The sequence below is a fragment of the Dufourea novaeangliae genome, unplaced genomic scaffold (assembly GCF_001272555.1).
Source record: "Dufourea novaeangliae isolate 0120121106 unplaced genomic scaffold, ASM127255v1 scaffold56, whole genome shotgun sequence".
In the NCBI taxonomy this organism is placed as follows: domain Eukaryota; kingdom Metazoa; phylum Arthropoda; class Insecta; order Hymenoptera; family Halictidae; genus Dufourea; species Dufourea novaeangliae.
The window spans coordinates 2319543-2342357 of NW_015373942.1; the positions used below are offsets into that span (position 1 = coordinate 2319543).

Sequence of the window (22815 nt, forward strand, 5' to 3'; positions counted from 1 at the left end):
TCTCAAATGAGTGCATACAAGTGGATGTGAATGGGAATCTCTTTTATAGTTGATCTGGCAATTACTACTGTCAAATAAATGTAATAGTATATCATATACAGTGATATAAATTTGTTTACAAACTTTTAAAATAACTCTTTGGTGTGAAAGCTTTTATAGAATTTCTATTTATATATTCTCCTTATTGGTAATTTTATCATCCTTTCGTAATTCATTTTTCGTAATTTTGAAATAAAGTTCGTATTTTGGTAAATAATTTGGTCAACTAGAAGTGATAACCGTCCATGAATAAACTTGTGAATCACTGTATTTCAAGGTAGAATTTAACTGGTTAATTAGTAATGAAATTCCGTTATAAATAACTCTTTGCAGAGAGTAAGGTACCATTGATAGAACTACAAATGTTAGCTACTAGTTTAGGTACTTAGTTGAAGAAAGAAGGTACTGTTTGAAAATATGAAATACCAAAATAAGGGAGTGGAATATGTAGCAGCATTGCAACATACGACAAGTTTTATTACTGTGGAATTGATAATTTATCTGAGAACATGAATACCACCCTCGAGTATAAATTCTTCCGTTCCCCTACCTCTGGTCGCTTAGGTAAAAGAATTATTTCCTTCAGGTTCGGTTCTAAGCAGAAAGCTGAAGATAAGAGAAAAAAGGGTGCTTTCGATGAGTCACTTATACGGTAAATCACGCGTATGCTCTGTCGAGCATGATGCCTCGAGGACATATCTGCTCTACCTGTTGCTCAATTCCCCGTCGACGACAGCAAGGATCGTGCAAAGAATTCGGAAGTTGCACAGAGGAATGTCTCCAATGTATTTTTCTTCAGTTAGATCGTGTGCATAATCGTTTAAAGTGAAACGCGTTGAAACCTGGGGCAAGATCGAGTAAATGGGTATTATAGTACTACCAGAGAGCGCCGCTGAACACTTCTGTTATCATGAATTAATCACAAAAAGTCCATACAGCTATTGTTCAACTTTAAAAGAAAGTGAAAAAATCTGATGACTAAAAGAATCATATATTCGAGGTTATCTGTTCCTGCGTCAGCATATTTTCAAAAAAGTTACAGAGAATATACAGGGTATTTTGCCACTGGTGTCAGAAACTTTACGGGGTGATTCTACGTGTCAAAATAAAACGACATTCAAGAATGACGAAATTGTGTTGGCGGTTCTGTTTTTAAGGTACAATTGACGGTCAAAAATTGGGGTCAGAAATGCCTCCCAATACTTTCGGTCGCTCAACCACCTCCTTAAGATGTTATTCCTAGTTCCAAACACCTTTTTTTTATTACTTTGATGTCCTTTATGTAAGACTTCAGTAACGTTTCCGTAGTTCGGTGACAGCTGTCAACGCGTACACGTCTAGTCGGTGTGAAATAGACCACGTAGAAGACCATCCCTACTTTTTAAAGTGTTAATTTCATTTATTATAGTGAATTTTATTTTAGTTTCACTAAGATTACTTAGAAGAGCATCTATTTTATTTTTTACAGTATTAATTTAATTTATTTAGTGTTTATTCTCTGTGTGTGTTCGCTGTGTCTCCCTTACGAATTTGACCGAGTAACCAGGTTCAATATCGTGTGTGCTTTCTTATGAAGTGTCAGAAGAAGGTAATCGACTTTTTTGCCTATGAGATAAAAGTGTATTTTCTTCAGTCGCGTATATCGCTTGTATGGAGATTGTCTGGTTTCAAACGTCTCTAACCGGAATTGTTAATTATTAATAACTCGAAAACAAAGCCTCTAACACAACTTCGTCATTGTTGATTTTCATTTGTATTTTAACATGTCGAATCACCCCCTAAAGTTTCTGACACCTATAGCCGCACATCCTGTATATTGAAGCTGTCTGATATAATAGTACGACAGAAACTGTCTGTTCTCGATAATTGTAATTTCATTTCTGTTTTAGGTGAATGATCGAGTTAGATCGCCTGGAACATCACGATGTCTAACAACCACAATGTCGATGTCGGTTTCACCTTCGAGCCCTGAGGAACCTGTTACGCTGTAAGTACTATATAACTTAAAATCCCTGAAAGACCTTCTATCTGTAATAGAATTATTCAAGAAACTATATGAAAAAAAAAGTAAAAAATTATGGAATGGCAAATATTGCAGGTTATAATGACCCCCTTGAATGCTAGATTGTAGTGAATTTAACGATATTACTTAGCTATCTATATAGACGAAAAAAACATGCTCAAAATATCGTGTGAAGTTTATCTGAACTTTGTGTTTACCATATTTAGAAATGTTTATCAACTTCTGCCTGAAATATGTACTGTGATTTACATATTCGTTCACAGACTTATAAAATAACATGTATAAAAGTTATTATACAACTTCTATTTATATATTCTCCTTGTTTGTAATTTCATCACACTTTCGTGATACATTTTTCGTACTTTTGAAATAAAATTTGCATTTTGGTAAATAATTCGGTCAACTATTTAGAAATGACATCCCTTCGTGAACAAATTTATGAGTCACTGTAGAAGTATTCACTAGCTAGTATTACATAATTAAAGATCCGCTCATATTTAGCCGCAAACTTCGTCGTAAATTTATATCTCCATTAATTCTCCAGTCTCTCTCACTTTTCCAAAAATATTTGATCTAGAGTCTTCTGTAACCCATCATAGAGAATTCCTAACAATTCGTAATTCGACATTCGCCATCCACTCAAAACGATCTCCTGTTTCTCTCCGCTGTAAAATCTAATTAAACACGTGCACGCCATAATTACTCGAAATCGATTTCTTTCACACGCAATTTCGTGCTCATAAATACTCGGTTTTCCGGGAACGATTCGCCAGAGAACGGAAGATCATAGCTCGGCTCTCGCAATCTGCGGCGCCCTTTCTATAACCGTCGAAAAAGCCACTCAGACAAATTAGTCCCTCCACGTTTCGCCCGCGCGAAAGAACGTTTCCCGCGTGGTTGTAGACCGCCGTCGGCATCCAGGGGCTTCCGGTTCTTGCGCGTAGGCACGGTGTCGCGGGCCACCGCCTCGACGGTGGCATCGGTGCCGCGGGGACGCCGCGAGGGGGACTGATATTTATGCCAGTTTTTTATTGCGCTTTAGCCCGAGAGCAGAATGGAAACAATATGTCACCGGGCGGTAAGGGGTGTACGAAGTTCTTGTAGGTGGCCCCGGCCAGGCGGCACCTAACGTTAATACTAACGCCTCCGCCGTGACTGCGCCCTACGCTCGACGTCATGATTTTAAATGAACAACCGCCGTATCCCCCGGCCTGTCGCGCTCGGGAAAGGGCGGATCGGCCGCGAATTGTGATCCAGTTTTCGCTTGCGACCTCGGACCGATTGTGATACATTTCCACGGGAGATTTTAATTTACACCCCACTTAGAACCACCATTTCCTAATACGAGTTTCATCTTTTAGAAAACTGTAGAACCGAAAGATTAGGCTTCTGAATAGGGTTTAGAAATTATTAAACTAACAATGTAGAAGTTATACAATTATTTTAAATAGGGTGATCAGTTTTGTACCTCTAAGCGATTTCACTAGTAATATAGTTCCCAATATTGCCAAGTGAGAAACCTTTTGCGTTAGTCTTCTGCAACTGTGTCTGGATACCCATGGATCATTTGTAGAGGATTACATTATTATCAGCGTATTCCGCGACTGAATTTAAAATTCCAGTTGGACTGTTAATTTCGGATCTCTTAAGTGAAGTAGATTTTAACGTATCAGTTAAATCTAAGCGATTCTCGAGTGGCGTTGAAGATAATTCTGGCCTGAAATATTTAAATCTCATCAAGGGAACGATCGCTGACTGTTATGCCTGCGGAGAGAAAAAAAAAAGACAGAGGGGTCTCAAGAGTCATCGGATAAGTGCATATCGATTTCTCCCGATTGGCGAGGGTTGAACGGTGGTAAGATCGAGGCGAATGGGAAAAAAGAAGGCGGTAAAAAGGGCAAAGGCTATAAGTAACGGACCGTCTGGTGGAAAGCGCTCGAGGGCGAACAGTGATTTAGAGAAATTAAAACTTTAATTCATGTTCGAGTTCGCGGGGGGTGTGTCCTTCTCTTCTCCTCCGCCCCCCACTCCCAACCCCTCCCTGTGCAACTTCGGCCTGTGGCGTTCCGAGACCCCTGTTGATCGACCAGATTTCACTCCACGCGTAAATTGCTGGCGAGTAACGCAGCTTCCTTCCACGTTTTGATATTTGCAGTCGCTATTCCGATATTTAAAATAGAGTAAAAAAGAGTTGAATAAATCAAAACTACTAGGGCAGAATAAACAAGAGTGAGCGAATAAATATTGTTCATACTGCTTTGAACTTTATGTAAATTTCCTTCAGGCGACGCGAATAAAAAAAGGAGGGAATTATTTAAGATGTAAATTTTATATTTATTTGCATAGTTCAGAAATCAACGTTGTTTGCGAAAGTTTACAATTGTATTTCTCAACTGTAGTTTCTTGCCATATGAGTTTGGAAAGTCAGCAGATTCGACAGTTCCGAGCGCAATCCGTGGCGGAGGGTAAGGAAGCAACAAATATTCCAGATCCGATCAACCATGTCCATTTACTGGACACACTTATTGTTGGCTTGATTTAAGGACGGCATGCATTTTAAAAAACGACTATGCCGGATGGGTCTATATGGCCTCTATTTGCCCAGGGGTCGCGAATAAAAATTCAGCATCCTCCAATAAAGCAGTATCCTACGCATTCAAAGCACCATCGTAGTGCTGGACAGACGCCTATTGTCGAAACATCCCCTAAAAAAGGTTCCGATCTTCCACGTTCCCCTTGACCCGACGAGTTTATTTAAAAAATATCTTTTGGAACAGTATATCTAGTAACTAAATTTTTCATTTCAGTTTAAATCATTCAAATTTTCACATTCAATAATTCTATGTTATGTACGTTACTGGTTAAAAATTCATTATTCTGTATGTCTTCAAAAAATTGAATTCAAATTCTATCATAGAAACAAATAGAAATTTAAGGAAAACAGTGTAAAATATAAACTTAACGATGACTAATGGGTAACACAAACCGTTTAAATGTTCTATATGGTAGAGTAGAAATAACGAAATATGTTACGATAGGGAAGAAAACACGAAAGGGTACAGTAAATCTAAATTTCGAAAAGATGTTCCTGTAACTTTCACGTACTACCATATAGGATACAGAATATGAGAAAAGGACGTACGCCCTTTACTTTCCTCTCCCTTCGTTGCCCGTTGTCCCTTTTGCCCGACTCTTCTCTCGATCCCCCTACCCCTTCTTCGCCGCCCTGCCACGCTTCGGTCCGCATCTTCCTTCCCCCCGGTTTTCGGGAAGGCCTCCGTCTCCAATAAATTCCCATCACCATCCTCAGGTACGCCTTCGCAGAGTAAATCATACCGTAAGTGAATCCGAATTGAATTCAATGAGTAAATATGGCGGGCCGAATAATGAAAGGCAACCAACGGGATCCGTTCGTTCGCCAGAAGACGAGATCCCGCTGGATGAAAATTACATCGACGTTACAGCACACGTATTATGGGGCGGTTTCCAGTTTATCCGGAAAATTCGGATAACAGTTTTCACGATAATATTCGTCCCGGAGCTCGATTCAATTACCCGCGATAATAGGAGCTAGAAACGCCGGGCTTGTTTTAATTAATTGTTCGCGGCGTAGCAATTAATTATAAACCTGTAACCGGGGAAATGATTTAACTTTCGTGGTGTAACTGTTTACGCGAGCTGCAGGAATTAAAGTTTATTTAATTATCTTCTCCGCAGTTCACTCGATGATTGTTTACTTGTCCCACGCTGCAAATAGCTCGTTGTATAAGGTGACATGGAAATTTTGTTGACTGTTTCCAATTTCTCAAATACATAATGATATTTTAAGCCATAATTTATCTCTAAATATACATTTAGCGAAGAAGTAAAATAACGAAGGTTTTAGGAGCTTATTTTTTTGGTTTAATCACTATTCTCATTGAAAATTATGAATGATTATGTATGTTCGAGCAATTCAACATTTTGTATATAAAATGTAAGTGGATGTGACTGGGGAAACTAGTTTTCTGAGTTAAGGGTTTCCATGAACTTGTAATATACGGTTGGTGGAAATGAATGGTTCAACGTATTAAGGTTATCATTATTTCTGCTATAATTACAAAATCTAGAGAATTTCTACAATTGGTTTTACAAGATGAGGAAGAAACATATATGTACCCCATGCTACCACGCTACATTTGTTTTTTAAATATTCTGTTCATACAGCCAATAATTTACAAGTAATTGAGGTGGTCACATTAGGTGAACCATCCTGTCTGTATTATAAACACGTAGAATCCACTGTCCAGTTACGTCATAAGGCTTGTAAAACCACCAACAATTATGCAACGAATTTCTAAGAATTCGAGTTACGTCATATCGCAATCGTATAACTCGTATCAGCGCGGTAAATCACATTAAAACGGACAGATACTGCGTGTCGCTAATTTAAAAGCAATTCTCTATCTCCACGGCTACGCGGGTTCGTCCCCCTCGTCCCGGCCATCTTTTACGGCACATCATCGAGGAGCAATACATGTAAATCGTCTGGCGCACAATGCCCTGGTCCGCGTGCGTGAGCCGGAGTCTAGTCAAGAAGCGGCGGTTGGGGCGGAAATGCATAAATACATGAACCACGGGCGAAACTACGAACGAAAGAGGAGGGGAACGGGGACAAGCTTGGCCCGCATATGCCTCGAGCGTGTTGTACCTCCTAGAGGCGTAATAACGCGTGGATACCAGGCTCTCTTCTCTCGCGAAAATGCGACCTTTTCGGAATGTCGTGCGGAGCCACCCCCTTCGAAAAAAATACTGCGATCTCGGCCGAGAGAACTCGCGCGGCGCGGATGAGAAATGAAACGGAATTTTATTCCTTTCGGATTCACGCCGGCATTTATGGTAAACGGGGACGGGGAAAAGGGTCGTTAAATCTTTGTGCACTTTTATTTCGTGTGTATATCCCGTTTATAACCTTGCATACAAAGATGAATAAGCTGGTGGAAGTTTTCGAAGTGGGGAGGTCGAAAGAACGGAAAAATGGTCACATCGATTTTCTCGATTCAATTTAGAGTTGGATTAGGAAATTGTGACTTGAGGAGCCTTGACATCGATCTGGTCTGAGATAATGGTGTGTATAGAGTAATTTTATGTACAGAAACAAATGTCAAATTGAAAAGAATCGTTTTAGGAGAGAAGGTGGTCTGAATATAGGCTAGCCCTTTTACTTCAAGACGTATTGCCATATTGTTGAAGATTTTTAAAATGTAATATGGTTTTAAACAAAACCTTATTTAGACCCTATTTAGACCATCCCCTCTAATCATAATAACAATTGATCATTTTTGGTTCATTTTTCGGTATGGTATTTACAATTAAAATAAAAAATTTTACAACGTTATCATATTTTTTTTTTACAATTATGACGTAAAGAACAACTGTTTCAGTAGATATTAACTTTACTTTAATTACTTAATTTCGAATAGTTATTTCACAGGCAAACATACGAAGCTCAGTAAATACATATTCATATAAGGTAATTAATGATACAGTGATTATATACGAATTGATCAGTAATGTTTTCTGCTAAAATAAATATTTAATCGGCTAGACCTTACGTTAGTAATGCAACCAGAGCTTTGACACACAAGATAACCCAAGAGACCGAGGTCAACGAATATTTTGGCCCCGGTCACTGGCGGGTACCTTGGCCGCAACAATTTTCGCCGGGAAGTAATTAACCTCGCAAGTATGTGAAATATCTCAAGAAACACGCTGACCACATTAATCTTGCCGATCCGTTCGGGCATACTTTAACCGACGTCGACGGCTACACCTTGCCGCTTCACGTAAATAACCCGAAACGTGTATAGAATTCACCGACACAAGCGAATTCGGGGCCTGCGGTGACTAAGAAATTTGTTGGAAGTTTGTTCCGCTAGAAATAGATATACAGGAACGAGCACACAGTGATCCGAAATATTTTGCAATCATAGAATCGCAGAAGTAGCAGATACTGTTGTCGAAATACTTTTAAAAATTTCGTTTCGATGTTGTGTAGTTGTTCATGCAAAAAATGTTATGGTTTCGGCAGACATTTAACACTAGAACTACCAAAACAGTCAAAATATCTGGTTCGTAAATTCTTATAAAAATTGTAAAAATATCATGAGAATCTATTTTCTGAAATTCTGCGTAACTTTTATTGGAATACTAAGTGAGGAATTTCGTAAATTTATCGATTTGCATATTTTCAACAATCTATCACGTTGGTATAAGGGATAGCTTGTTGAAAATATGGACATCGATAAATTAACAAAATTCCACACTTATATATTGCAATAAAAGTTCCGCAGAATTTCAGAAAATACACTCTTATGATATTTTTAACATTTTTATCATTCTATGTTATAATACCTTATAACTACAATACATTATTTCATGTTTAGCTCAACAGTAGAGACTCATGGTCGATATAAAATTCCTATTCAATTTCTATTTATCCAAATTAGTATACAAAAATATACATTTGTATAACCATCCTGAGTCTCAAGTTAATCAAAGATCCATCTAACTGATTATAAGAATTCTGATTATCGTCAACTTACTGGGTGATACATCCTCATCAAAATCAACATATAACGCGATTAAATTGTTGCATCACCGACAGATTATCAAAAAGTTCACAGAAAAACGGAATCAACGATTTCGAAACGATTGGATTCAAGTCGTTTAACTGCAGAGCCGAGCGTCGGAGATGACGCTAGAGGAATTAGAGAGACGAGATTCACATTCCTGCGTTACTGTCACGCGAGTAATTACACGGCAGCGAGAGAGCTGAGCCGCTATGGTTGCGTATAGGAGCTGGAAGAGACGAAAGACGAAGACGAACGAGGATAGGTGTATAGAGAGAAGGAAAATAGATGAGAAGGAGCTTGGAAGGGTTGCTTGTAGCTGGCTTTGAGTCGCTTGTGTTGCCTCGCGCCCGGTTGCTGGGCCCTGGGTGTCTACCGATCTCGGGCGTTGCGCGATTTCCAGCCAACAGGAGAAACCAGAGCTAATAAAAGCCCACAATTACCTCCGGTTCGAGCCATTTGTCTTGACGGGCGTCTCATGCCCGATATAATTCACCCCGGCAACAACACATTGTTGCCTAATGAGGTGTAAAACATTCCGAGATATCTGGCTGTGTCTCGCTGCCGGAACGGGTCCCAGTTTCCGGAACGCTGATCCGCGGATACAACGGCTCGCTCCTCTATCCATAATATTCTTATATTAGTAGACTTCTACCCTCCAACGGAACGAATCCTTCGGTCTCTCCTGTTTCGTATCGTTTCGTTTGGATGTCGCACAAATTATTTTCTCCCGTCAGAGGAAAGAATAACGTTCCGTTGGGTCCAAGGGTTAGAATGAGGCGATCAGTTCTCTTGGGATGACAGGCTCGGTTGCTTCGAATGTAGAGCATTGATGTGTAAACGGGGACAGATTAATTCTTCTAATAGAGTTAATTTTAATACAGTGACTGTTAACATCGAAATATCTTGTAGAATATTTAGCGTTTTTTGGAATGGAATTTTTAAAGTAAATAATTATGCTAGATATTCTGCATTTCTTTGTACTTGTTACTGGTCTCGCATTTTGGACTACTTAGAGAGTTCGACTTTGGAGAGGTATTGTTATAAATATTTCTTCTTCCGATTTCAAACTTCATAGTTAACACGTTGACTGCCACAGTGAAAGTAGCCGTACGTAGTCGGACACGTTTTATTCCATTTCTTTACGTCCTAAATCGTCGAAAATACATGCGTTTGGTTAAAATGCAGGCTGTTTGTCTTGTTTCAGATTACACTGCGATAGTATCTTTGCGGAAAAAGCTTGTAAAGGTATTTATATACTCCAGCCAGTCTTTGCAATGTTATTCAACTACGAGTTATCTCGAAGTTGGCAGTGAACGTATTAACTTCAAATTTTACAATATATTCTCAAACAAATTAACGAGGTAATAATAATTCAATAGCACTAACTTCTTGAAATGCGAAGTTTATGATTCTGTCTCCAGTAGAAAGGGATACAAATTCCTCAGAAATGTGTAAAAGAAACGAAGCACGAATTTGTCAAAGAAAAGTACATATGTTTGCATTCGACAAGGAATGTCTGTAACTGAAAACGTGAAAATATCCGCGAAGCACCTTTTTTCTGTTGTAAAGCACACAAGAAGCGTGCTCTGTCAATTCGATTTAGCGGAGGGATGTGCTACGTGCCCTTTTCACTTACTTGGGCTCGCCGGCCCCTCCCCCCGCCGGCACCCTTTGTCTTTATTTCTTCGGGCCGGCAGTGATTTGCTGCGATAAAGCCGCATCGACAGGCGACGCACGTGTATCGCGTGTCGAAGGACATGCTCCCGCTCACCCGGCCAGAGGGCCCTTTCGAGAATGTTCCCGAAGAAAGGGCGAAGAAGGTTATGATATATTTGTAATCATGTTACCCAATACGTGCCCTTCCGTTACAACTGCTCCCGGTAACAAACTGCCGTGGACCTTTTTTCTCTCGCTTTATGGGCATGTACACGCACGTACAACACTTCGTGGCGCGGAATGAGAGAGTTGCCGAAGTCCCGTGTATTTATGAGGAGACTAGAGAGACGTAGTCGGTGAAATTTTAGTCAATCGAACGTATATTTCAATTAACCCACGGACACCGGTGTCTCGGTTCATTTTGAAGTGAGAGGAAAAAGTAGAAAAGACCAACAAAATACAAACTAGGAAAAGGAAATAAACCTAGATCACGTTTTGAACCATATTAAAATAAAGGCACAAGCAAGGATTGATATAACAATAATTCAATAGGAAAAGGCAAAGCGCAACAAGATGAAGATGTATCTTACGAACATGATTCAGGATTAAATGCAAAACGCATAGTTGTATACGCGTAAATGAACAACTAAATTCTTCCAACGCTCACATTTTGCAGGATCCATGTTTTTTCATATCCATCAAAGGACGAACTTACTGAAAAAAAAAATGACGGGGTAGACATTGTCGGAAAGCACGCGTAGTTACGACCGGGTCGAAATGACCGATTCATTTATTCATGAGATGCGCCCGGTGAAAAACTTTTGTGACACCGGAAACAGCGGAGGGCATCGTTCGAATTCATTGACACACACGGCTACACATAATTCCGCGGGAGGAACGCTCCGGCCAGAAGAGGCTTTTGAGTTTTAAGGGCCGTCATCAGTGCAAGCCCATGAGGCTCGAGAAATTGCATCGTAATCCAAGAACCACCGCGAAGCGGACTGGTTTTCGGAGAGGCAATTCCAACAAGCCGTAACAATCTGGCGGCAGCGTCGACGGAGGCATATTATTATGGTCGTAGCCTCGGACAGTTTATTCCGGGTTCGTTTCCAGGATTTACTGCCCTTCGCGTTTTCCAGTAAGAACTCCCTCTCTTTCCCCGGCTTGGCGTTAGTTTTCACCACGTTTCACGTACAGACGTAGCTCGTCTTGTCTCGGCCTGGAATAATGAAATTGTCAATCATAAGTTGTTCATCTGTCTGGAAAGTACGTCGCTGCAATATTCTTCTGTCGAAATAATGAATTTCGTTCGTCGTACGATGTTAGTCGTAATATGATACTTGATCTTAAACGATGTATGTGTAGTTCTAAATACGAGCACAACGTTTTTGGGTTTTAAAATCTCGAAATATTGTCGGATTGAATGTTTACGAACTTGATAAATATCATGAGAAGGGATAGATTATTAGTTGTTCAATACGATAGAAATAAAGTCAGAAAAATTGGACTGCATGAATAATACAAGAAATGAAAAAAGCTAGACTTTGTGACGTGGAGAGGAAGGACTAAACCCTGCATCGTGTTCAGCAATAGTTGGTTAACACAAAAAAGCAGGTTCCGTCATTTTAATACTTGTCGAATAGTGTTATTTGAAAGGCTCGGAAAGAATTTATATGCTTCCAAACGATAAAACAGATTACTATGCATACTATCATTAGAAAACACTTGTATCATTTTTCCTCTAGATAAATTACAGATTTTGTGTATCGTTTCCTATATTTATTTCCTTTTTACAAAAGAATGGACTTTTACTATTTTTCCACTGAGATTCATATTTGTAAAATTCTTCGTGTTCACTATACCAATGTGACAGAGCTACACTGACATTGGTTTCTGAAATATTCCCCTGTTATGTTCCAACAAGGGATCACCGAATAGTAATCTTAATAATCAAAATAATTATAACTATAGCATCCAGTAAATAATACAGTCTCTTTATAAATAGTTTCCAAAATTATTGAATTTTTTAGTGCTTTTATACAGTTTTGTCGAGAAGACAATCTAAAGGAACAGTCCGAATTTATTCCTACATATATAATATTGCGACGAGCATAAGAAGGATACACATGCTGGTACTTGTCACTATGACATTATCGATCCAATGGCTCGGTCCGTCGTCGGTTGGTCCGAGTACGGTCCCTTCTTACAACCCCCCGTCCCTCTCTGCCCTACTCTGTACATACCCGACTTTGCAACCCCCTCCGTGCAACCCTTTAGGATCGCATTCCTCACAGATATCACTGATGAAACTTGTAGGGGCATCATTTCCGATTTCTCGTACGTATAATAAGTAAAAATTGAAGCACACACAAAGTTTGTTTAAATATATTTAAACACTTTTCAATATTGTATGTTAGTCATATTTGATTTGTTCTTCTTAGTCTTCGTGTTTATAATGTATTTCAATTTTATACGGTTTACATGCATTCACTACCGTCCATAAGTGTCTTTAGTACATTGTCGATATTGTAACATCATTTAAGCGTCCTAATACTTCTGGACGGAAGTGAACATTAAAATGTTATTCAGTACCATTCACTTCAATTCTACAAAGTCTAACCGTTTTGACGATATAAAATCGATCTAGGAAATTGTACATATTTTGCATATAATCATTACAATCTGTTCTGAAATTTTTCACAGAAATGGTATTATCCAAGTATAAAAAATAAACAGAAACAGCATGGATCACTCATATGAACTACTACACCCTTCCGGAGGTAAATGATACGAAACATATTTGTTAACATTGTCGCTTCACATTTTCAAAGTAAATGATACGCGTATTCGAGTCGTTAACATTAACATTATTTTATTCGCTGAAAACGGAGGATGTAACAGCAGCGTAAATTGGCGAAAGGAATTACTGTCTCGTCCGAGGCTTCTGACGGCGGCGGCGGCGTCGACGTAACAGCGAAAATTTGCGCCCGCCCAGCCCCAGCCTCACTATAAATCAGTTGAAATTTGTTATGCGCGGCACGCAGATGGTTTTGTTATATGAAAATATGTGCCGCGTAGGGATGGTATAAGTATCCCTCGGTAAAACACATCCCTTATACCCCACACCCTCGACCCCAGGGCCGTCTCGCCCCGCTCCTTACCCCAGACAGGCCCGAGGCGTCATGCTGTTCTGCGCTCTCTTTAATTACGCCCCGAAACCGGGACGCGTGACGTATTGCCGTATGCTGAAAGGGACAAAAAAGAGGCAACCTTTACTTTGGACCGTGGGCCGGTGATCCGTGACCGGTCCCGTTAATCGAAGGAGCGAAAATCCTTAATGTATCTTGCATCAGTCAAATGACGTCTCAAAGCATGTGGATGTGGCTACACGAAGACCAAGAATAATCAAATTGAAATACCGTCATAGAAAGATAATAAATTTGTTAAAAATCCCTAATTCACCTAACGTAACATCGTTACCGCTACTAGTGATAGTATACTCGAACATCACCATGGTTTCCGTTTTCTGGTTGAAAGCTACTTTCGCTGAAAAAAAGTTGACGATGAAAGGTCAGCGTGCAAGGCGGGTCATTGAAATCGTTTTAGCTCCGCCAAGCAGGAACACTTAAAACTTCGAAAATAAGGGACTATATTTCTCACTTAGAGCGGCTTGAGGAAGACAGAGTCGACGGGGCACGGACACAGCGATGTAAGGTGGTTTCCACTGTGAGGAACAGGGTCCAGCGATGGAAGAGCCACTTAAAGCGTTGGTCCCCGGCTGCGTTAAATATTTGATCAGAATTCGATTGGTTTAAGACGTCAGGTCTGCAAGCAGGAGGGCACACGCCCAGTTGTGGATGTGTAAGGAGGAAAAGAAAGGGAAGAGAGTAGCAGCAGCAGCGGAGTGGTTGACGTAAGGGCGGATAGTTAGGCGGAGAGGATGGCGGGGGGTATTCCCGGGAGCCGAGCTGGTGAACTGATGTCCGACCGGGCAGCTGTCCCAGTCACAGCGTTCGTTCTTCCTTCACTTGCACTAATGCCACGACACGAGTCCGCTTTAAAATCTTCCCTCGGCTCCTGTCATGAAAGCCGCGCTCGACAGAGAATACATCGGCAGCATCGCTCAATCCCCTTTCGAAATAAAGCCAATTCGTTAGGTTTCTCGGACAGGAATCATGTTCACTAGAATGCAACCGTCGACGGTCAGACAATACCGACTCTGTACTATTCCTGCTTCGTAAAAAAAGAGTTCTTGGAGTCTCTGTTTGTTGGCAGACATTCCTAGAATTTTCTGGAATTTCCTTGCTGGTAATACTATAGAAGTTTGTAATCAAAGGATCGTACTTATATACTATGCATAATAATTAGAAAATAGAAAAATATATTATAGAGATCTAACTATTTAGATAAACAAGGCACATCCACAAAGTAAGTTTCGGCCAGCAATTGCAAAAATCAGTTAAAGAGAAATAAATTTTGAATTATGTCTAACAATATCTAGATACATACATTATAATTGTACATAGTCGTCGTCGACTTTCACGTATTTTATGTGTTTCTGAACCAGCTTTTTGAAACCGGCATCAAAAAATCTTCTGCCACCAACTCCAGCCAATTTTTCAATCCTGTCATTAATTCGTCATCTTTTTGAAATGCTGATACATACATATTTTAAACCTTTAAAAAAGTAAGGCTCGCCATTTAGAACAAAGTGTGCCTCTGTAGATATGAATGATAGAATATAATGCATTAGATACTTTGGATGGGAGAATTTTATTCATTTAAAGGTTTACAATTTCATTCAGTGTTTAATACGTCCAGTTAGGGGTAACGTTGAGGTTGCACTGGTATAACGAATTAGTTTTGGTTTAAGAAAGAAAGATGACATCAGGAATTCAAATTTTAGTATCCTACAGTCGTGCAGAGCGTGTTAAGAAAGCCAAGGATAACGGGAAGAGTCTGAGCGGCAAAATTCACGCGATTCCACGTGGTGCCAAGTGGGGTGCATTAGCCAAGTTCCCCATTATCCACGCGTGAGAGACCCCTAAATTATCCGACATTCGCTAGTAGCGGCCCTTCCCAGCCTTGAACGTCGGCGAGAAAAAGATGTACGAGTACGTTTCGCGAGAACACCCTCGGTTGGGTGTTCAGTCGGAACAGAAGTGACGAAAATGATTCTGATTCATTTGAGTTGGAACAAAGAACCCGTGAAACTCATATTTTACACAATACCTATATTCCTACCTCGTTGTACAATCATTTTTTCTTTTATAAGTCATACAAAGTGCAAATAAATCTTCTTTGTGTGAGATATTAATTCAGTACACACCATACTTCTTTAATTATTATTTCATTAAAAAGAATTGGGTTACGACATAATAATATAACGGTGATCAGATTTTTGTTTAAGTTCTTAGGTATACCAATTAAGTAATTCACTATTACTTGTCGGAAGAAATATTGGCTTTTATGAAACTCAACGATCTATAGTGCTTCATTTGTGTTCTCAGTGATTTTTTAACATCCCACATCAATTTTGCTCGATAAATGGTCAAAAAGATCTTCTTAAGGTAAAACATAACGCCTTGTAATTTAACAAAAAAATTATAGATTGCCTCTATCCTGGTCTATATTTTACAAAAACAATTACCTGGACACAAATCCGAGGACAGACCTCGAATACGACCTCTAAGAGTGCTGTGATCCATCGGTGGTTTATCTAATTGGAATTGTCGAGGGCTCGAAGAAGGACACCCAGGAGTAGAGAGAACCAATGAGGAAAGATGATGGGAGAGTGAGAGAGAGAAAGAGGAGGGGGAGAGAATGCGGTATAGCGAGAGAGTGAGACGGCGAGTACCTAAAGAACCATCGGCAAGGCAGGGGGTGTGTAAGTTTGGGCTATCTCTAAGAGCACAGTTCCAAGGAGGCTCCTTTAGACTCTGGTGACGTGACGTCGCCTAATACTCTAATCCCTTCGGCGGGGGCACCATCGTCCGCTCTGCAGCCTCATGTTCTTGGGTAACCATCTCCTCCGGTACGAACGGCACTTGCTAATTAATTGACGAGTACGGATTTTGAGGTGTCGAGATCTTCATGTCCGTTGAGAGGGCGGACTGTTATCTGTCCGCGCAGACCCGACAGTATGGTGTTTGACCGAAATATGTCAGAATGCTCATCAAGTTTCTAATTTATGCAATTTATTCATTCAACGCATCCAGGAACTAATATGAGATACCTCGCTATCAAACACACATACTTGAATGTAAAATTATTGACGAGTAGTAACACAAGTTTCTTCATGTGCAGTTTCACTTTTACAAAATTCAATTCTGGTGGTTTCTGTGATATAATATACCCTGCATGTGTATTTACTTGCCATCTCACTTTCACACAACGTAACAGTGCAGGCTGAGATGAAACATAAAGTCGTTGAAATGTTATGATATGTTGCAAGTAGAAATGGGGAGTAACGATCAGACCCATCGCGCAATCAGAGTCAAAATTATATTGGGCAAAGTGACGTTCAAATTATATTTGACAGTAGAGCTACCAAAGCATTCAAAATGATGGTTAGTATACACTTATAACAATCATTAAAATGTTGGAACAGTGCATTTTCTCAGACCTTTACAACTTTGGTTGCAACAAGAAAGTGAAGAAATTGGTTTTTATAAATTTGTATATTTTAACAAGTTTGTCATGTTTACGAATCCGATAGAATCACACATACATTTATCGTCGATAGTTCTAGTGTTGTGGAAAAACTGAACTTCATGTATAAAATGTTACTGTAGACAATCAACTTCTTCGTATTGCCATAAATTGACCATCTTCTCTGTTGTATAAGTTTACGCCTCATCTCATACACAGTATTCTTATAAATTATTTCTTCCACGTTCCATCTTCATGCATTGACCCTATTTCCAATGCAAATTCGACATTCGCCCTTGCCAGTGTTGTGTTCATATACGTGTCGCAAGAGCGCAGAAAAATACAGCAGAAGTCAGTGGTTCATGCAGAGACTTTAACAGCAGGCGCGACGGCACCGGTACGAAAACGAAACTAGTCTTTTTCACGGATACGTCGTCGACGAACGAAGGCACTCCGACCAGGAGAAGGGCCGCTTTCTAATTATTCCCCACAGGCCATAAGGGATGACACGTAATTGGAGGGTGGACGAGGAAGCATTGATCCCTAACTGGAAGGGATTCAAGCTGTTCCTTGCTCCTCCCGCCAGATCCTCTCTTTCTCTCCGCTGCCCGAAAATCGACAACGGACCCGCCGGACCAATGAGCACTGGCCAGGCGAAGAAAAGTGATAATGTCTTAAGCCACCCGGCGCGATTTAACTTCCGATTTTAGTCGGGACCACATTCTCTTCTCCGCAGTCCTTTCTAGGAGTTCGTTGCTCTAAACTCCGAGCTCCCCGAGGTGGTCTGAGGAGGGTTTAGGGTTTAAGGAAAGCCCTCTCACTCCCGAGATCCTTGGAAGCTCCGCTAAGCGCTGACGCTGATCCTGCTCTTCTTCTTCTTCCCGCGCCCGCCTCTTGGAACCTGGGTTTATCTAATTCGAGCTGTAGGTTCTCGCTATCGCTCTAAACCGTACGAGCAGGCCGCCTGGTTCTTGCCTCGCGATTGAAAATAGAGTTCACCGCGGGTCTTTTAGCAGACGTGCAACAAGCAAGACATCATTTAAAGATAGCAATCCCGAAAGAATATCGAGGGTGTAAAATAAATATTAAACGTATAGATCAGAAATTATGGTAATCTAGAAAGAACACTGCTATTCCTTTAGCTAAGGTTACATAATTGTAGATTCTAATTGTTAAAAAAGGATTCCCTTAGAATACTCGAAAACTCCTGGAGTTCGACGTCACGAGCGTCCAATCGAATATAAATAGAGCAGTGATTACAAAGCATCGCTTCGATGCTGCTGTTAATTCTAATTTAATTCGACGCTGCTTGTTGTACGACGGTGAATTGGAGAAGACGGGGTAGAAAAAAGAAAAAAACCCGTGGGTCTCTGGCCGGGAACCAGCGTTGCCAGGACTCTTAAGGCAGCCAAAGAGAACCAGGTAGCACAGGTACACGTAGGCGATGGTGGAACGGGGAGGAGAAAGAGGGGGGGGGGGGATGGTGGAAGTTAAGATGTGGGTGAATATAAGCGACGGAGGTGTACGGCGCACGTATCTCCAACACACTGAACAGGTCGGTGTGCATCCAGGGGCCGTGGTTCCCCCCTCTGCTATCGCGAGGGGGTTGGTGAGGTGAGTAAGGGGGATGTGCTGAGAGGCCGGGAATCGCGTTCCAGCTAAGCTGAAAGGGGTGGACAGTGCGCAGAACCCGCCCCCACTTTTCGCGGCGAAGCAGAAGCCGCCGGTTGCTCGCGCAAGCCTTCATCCCCTCCGTACGGGACTGGAAGATCGCCACCCCCGAACAAACTTAAACATAGCACAGTAGCTCGCGAGCACCCCGTCTGGAAGGGCTCCACGCGCACTTGTGCGACGCAAAAATCCGTCCGTACGTATCGGGAAGCCACGCGTGGCTGGTGCGTGAGCGCACACACAAACACGCGTGCGCGTTCGTGTATCGCGGATCGCGTGCGTGCACACGATTGTGCTCAGACACGAATAATCGAGGCCGTGGCGGTAGGACACGAGATCACGTCGAGCCGAGTGTGTGTTTGATCGAAAGGAACGGGTCACTGACTGGTTGTTCGGCTGGAGGATATTGGAATCGTCACGACTGGATGGAACGGGTGGTCCCAGGATCCGGGGCGATGTCCCTCGATGGGCCACGACGGCGTTCAGGTGACGTTCCTTGAAAGAGAACAGTCTTTTTAGGCTTTCGAGTACGCACACGGTTAAGTAAATCGCCGCTCGGAGAAGACGAACTCGGGCGATCCGAGAACGTGTTTGGGATATACTGAAACAGAACCGCCGAGCTCCCGGGGCTACGAAAGTTGACGGTATCGTTAGATCGCGGCTGACCTTGAGCAACGACCTTGCACTCGTAACAAAAAAAAAAAAAAAACAAATCAAACTCACCTGCCGTCCATGCATCCGACGAGAGAGCAGATTTCCTGATCCTCTGGAATTTTTGTGTTCCAGGGTGGAACTGACCAGCGTACCGGGTGGCCAGAATGCGATGGCTCATCTCAAAAAACGGAAGCTGGAAGCGGAATCCGTCAGCCCGAATCCTAAGCAACCACAGCCGCAACAACAGCCACAACTTCCGCAGTTTCAACCACCATTGAACAAGAAAGGTGCACAAGTGACCATTCCTCAAGAAATGGAGACAGCTGATGCTGCCGCGAAACGAAGAAGGAAAAGTGTACGCGACGACGAGACGCGAAAGCCACTCGACGCGAACGAGCTGAGCAAGACGATACCGTTGCCGCAAAAGAAACGTGCATTCAACGCTGGAAACTGTGGCAGCCCCGCGAGGAAATCAAGCAAACACTCTGAGGAGCCCGAGGACGACGAGACTCTGATCAGAGAGACTGAGGCAGCTTTGAAAAGCTTATCCGGAAGTTGGCCCGGTCCAAGAGGCTGCTTGTATCAGAGAGGTAACTCGGACGAAGATAAATATGAATCAAACTTCGAAAATCTGTTCGAAGAGAAGAAAGACAACCCGAAACTGTCACCCTCCTCGATGTCGAATTCCTCGACGACCAGCAACGAAGCCGGTTGCTCCCTGAAAGATGTGATAACGTTCCGCGGTCAACAAGACCGAAACGGCAAGTCTCAGCAACAATTGAAGCTACAAGATCCAACGAAACAGCTGCAACACGCGACGAAAGTTAAGAAAGAGCTGGACAGTTTTATGAAAACGGACAACGATAGTGTGAACGTTCAAAGCCACGTTAACAACGTGATTCCCAGCGAACAAGGTAAAATCAGACCGGTGCCCATGAGATCGTTGTCGAACAAAGAACGCAATGACAGAAACATGGTCGGTGGTCACGTGGAGACTCAAGGTCGGCAAACAGACAAGTACTCGAGATACGATCCGCCAGATTTCAACGAACTGGTAGACGACTCGTCGAACGAACTTGAAATCGACATGTCCGATCCAACCACCGATAAAGAAGATGCTGATAGAGACAAAATGAATGACAGAGATAGGGACCGAACATGCAGGAACGGTCAATCGCCACAGAGCAGCGGTAGGCAACAACAGCAACATCAACTCTACTCGAATTATCATAGACAATATAGTGAAAACAACATGAAGGTTCTGCAAATCGCTACCACCACCTCATCCTCTTCGCCACCGACGAATTCTCCGTTCTCTGCAACGTCGGCATTCAGACCGCCCAACGCGGACCACTCGAAGGCAACTGGCCGCGGTACACCGTCAGTGGCCGTGCCTTCCGCAGCAATTCCACCGATTGGCCCGTACCCAGCCGCGGCTACCTTTGTCGGTTACCCAACCCCTGGCCCTGGACCCACGATGCCGACACCGCAACCTGTTACCGGTATATCGCCCACGTCGGAAGAGAAACATCCATCTACTGTCTCGTTACTTCAGCTGAAATCATCGAAGGAGGATGCCCATCATGTGACCAGGCACGAGGTGACACCGAACACAGTGCCTGGAACGAAAAGTCCCACCGGTGCGATACCCGCAGTGACCAGTCCCGATTCCTCGAAACAGTATACGATTTTACAACCAGCCGGAGTTGGATCCAGGGCGGCCAGTGCGATTCAGGACATAGCAAGAGAGGGAGTCGTCAGTGTCACCGCTGTAACCAGTTGCACCACCACGAACGGTAGTCCGACGAACGGAAGCAACGGGAACGGTAACGGTGGCAGCTGTAATAATAACGTCGCTAGCAAAAATACGAATAGCAATAACAGTGTTAATGCGAGCAGTAACGCGAATCCAACCGGTGGTAATGCGACAGTTAGCAATGTGACCAGTATCAGTATCACCGCTGTCTCGACCAGCACGACCACGTCCAGTCCTACGACCGGTGCCGATGTATCGTCCGGGAGTGGATCGGTTCAACAAGAGAATGTCATGAAAATGCCAGACAGGCCTGGCACCTTTGACGTGAGCAGGCCGGGAATGTCCATGTCTCCGTCCAGTCTAAGCCGAGGTGAGAATTCCAATCTCTTATCCTATGAGCCGCCGCCGTTTTATTCACGTTTAAACTATTCCGTGTCTATTCTATCGATGGAATGTGCTCTATAATCGTTCGGATAAAGTGAGTCGATCATTCGATGGAGACACGAGCCCCTTGAATGTATTCCACTCGCGTCTCCTGTCGAGACTTTAACGACAGCAAATACGGGTAGTGTTTTAAATCGGTCCGTCCCCGAACTTCGAAGTTCTCTCGTCGAATGCAAATAGAGTGGGGAGGGGTTTAAGAAATTCGTGAAATCATTGATAAGGGTAATGCTCGGTGTGGTAGGGTTACCGTTCGTGCGTTATCCCCTCGCGAGAGAGTGGGGACAAAGGCATTTTCGACTCTCCCGCGTGCTCTGCTCTTCTTTCGTCCCCCTTTTCCCACTGTCGCTCGGCGCGCTCTCGCTCTCTCTATCTCTCTTACTTTCTCTATGAAGTTAGGGCAGTTAGGGTAGCGCGGAAAATCAATAATTACGAAGCGAGGGGCGATGACTCAAATGGTGAAATCAAGGTCTCTGAAAGTAAAGTTATTCTCGATAACCTTCGCTGTAGGGACTTCGTCCTCATCTTTGCCACTGCTTCGAAACTATTCGCTTGGTACGCGGAACATCGCGGTGATCACGAGGACTGACAACACGAGGAAAGTTGCGTTCACTAGACTCGCTCGTGCATGTATACACCGTTAGAACTCGTGGGGACTACCTGCCGCCGTTCATTCAGTTACATCTGTTTTAAATTTCCATCAGTTCATAAGAAACTTTTGAAACTTATATTTACACTACTCATAGTATCACAAATGTTGTGTTCTGCTTCTGTTCTTTTTATTATTAGAGTACAATATCCAAAAGACTCTGAAACATTCTTATAGTTTACTATCACGGGACATAATTTAGTAATTTATGTAATTGCTACATTGAAGATATTCAACCTTTAACTAAAGGCATATATTCATGAAACTGGCCGTCCAACCGGAAAAAGTAGGTCAATAAGTGTTACTAATGAAAATAACAAGCAGGTAATAATAAGAGTAAATAAAAAGTAGTTTCCTCATAACTATCAATGCTATTTGAGTCATGGTCTATTTCTTCGTCGTCTATTGACGACAGCCATACCTACTTAAAGAGTTGACCAATTTATCACAAAAAACTTGTAGCTCCCTTTCAGCTTGAAAATAAGACCAAGAAGTCATTAAATTCTATGAACGCGCAAAATACACAGTCCAGTCTATTTATTAAATATTTCATACAATACTGATAGGTCAATTCGTGTAGTTGAATAAAGCCAGTATCAGAACCTATTTGATACGATATCAAGGATAACAGGGGATCAGGAAAAAATGTCTCGTACATCGG

The 22815-nt window shown here is 42.1% G+C and overlaps 1 protein-coding gene across 1 annotated transcript in view; it reads left to right on the forward strand.

Annotated features, from left to right (window-relative positions):
• Window positions 1-675: 675 nt before the first annotated feature.
• The window catches only part of LOC107185863, a 50508-nt gene continuing 28368 nt past the window's right edge, over window positions 676-22815 (forward strand). Inside the window, exons 1-4 of the mRNA XM_015573634.1 lie at window positions 676-800; window position 1093; window positions 1929-2026; window positions 19441-21434. Coding sequence (XP_015429120.1) covers window positions 676-800; window position 1093; window positions 1929-2026; window positions 19441-21434 — 2218 coding nt within the window. The remainder of the gene's footprint in view (window positions 801-1092; window positions 1094-1928; window positions 2027-19440; window positions 21435-22815) is intronic.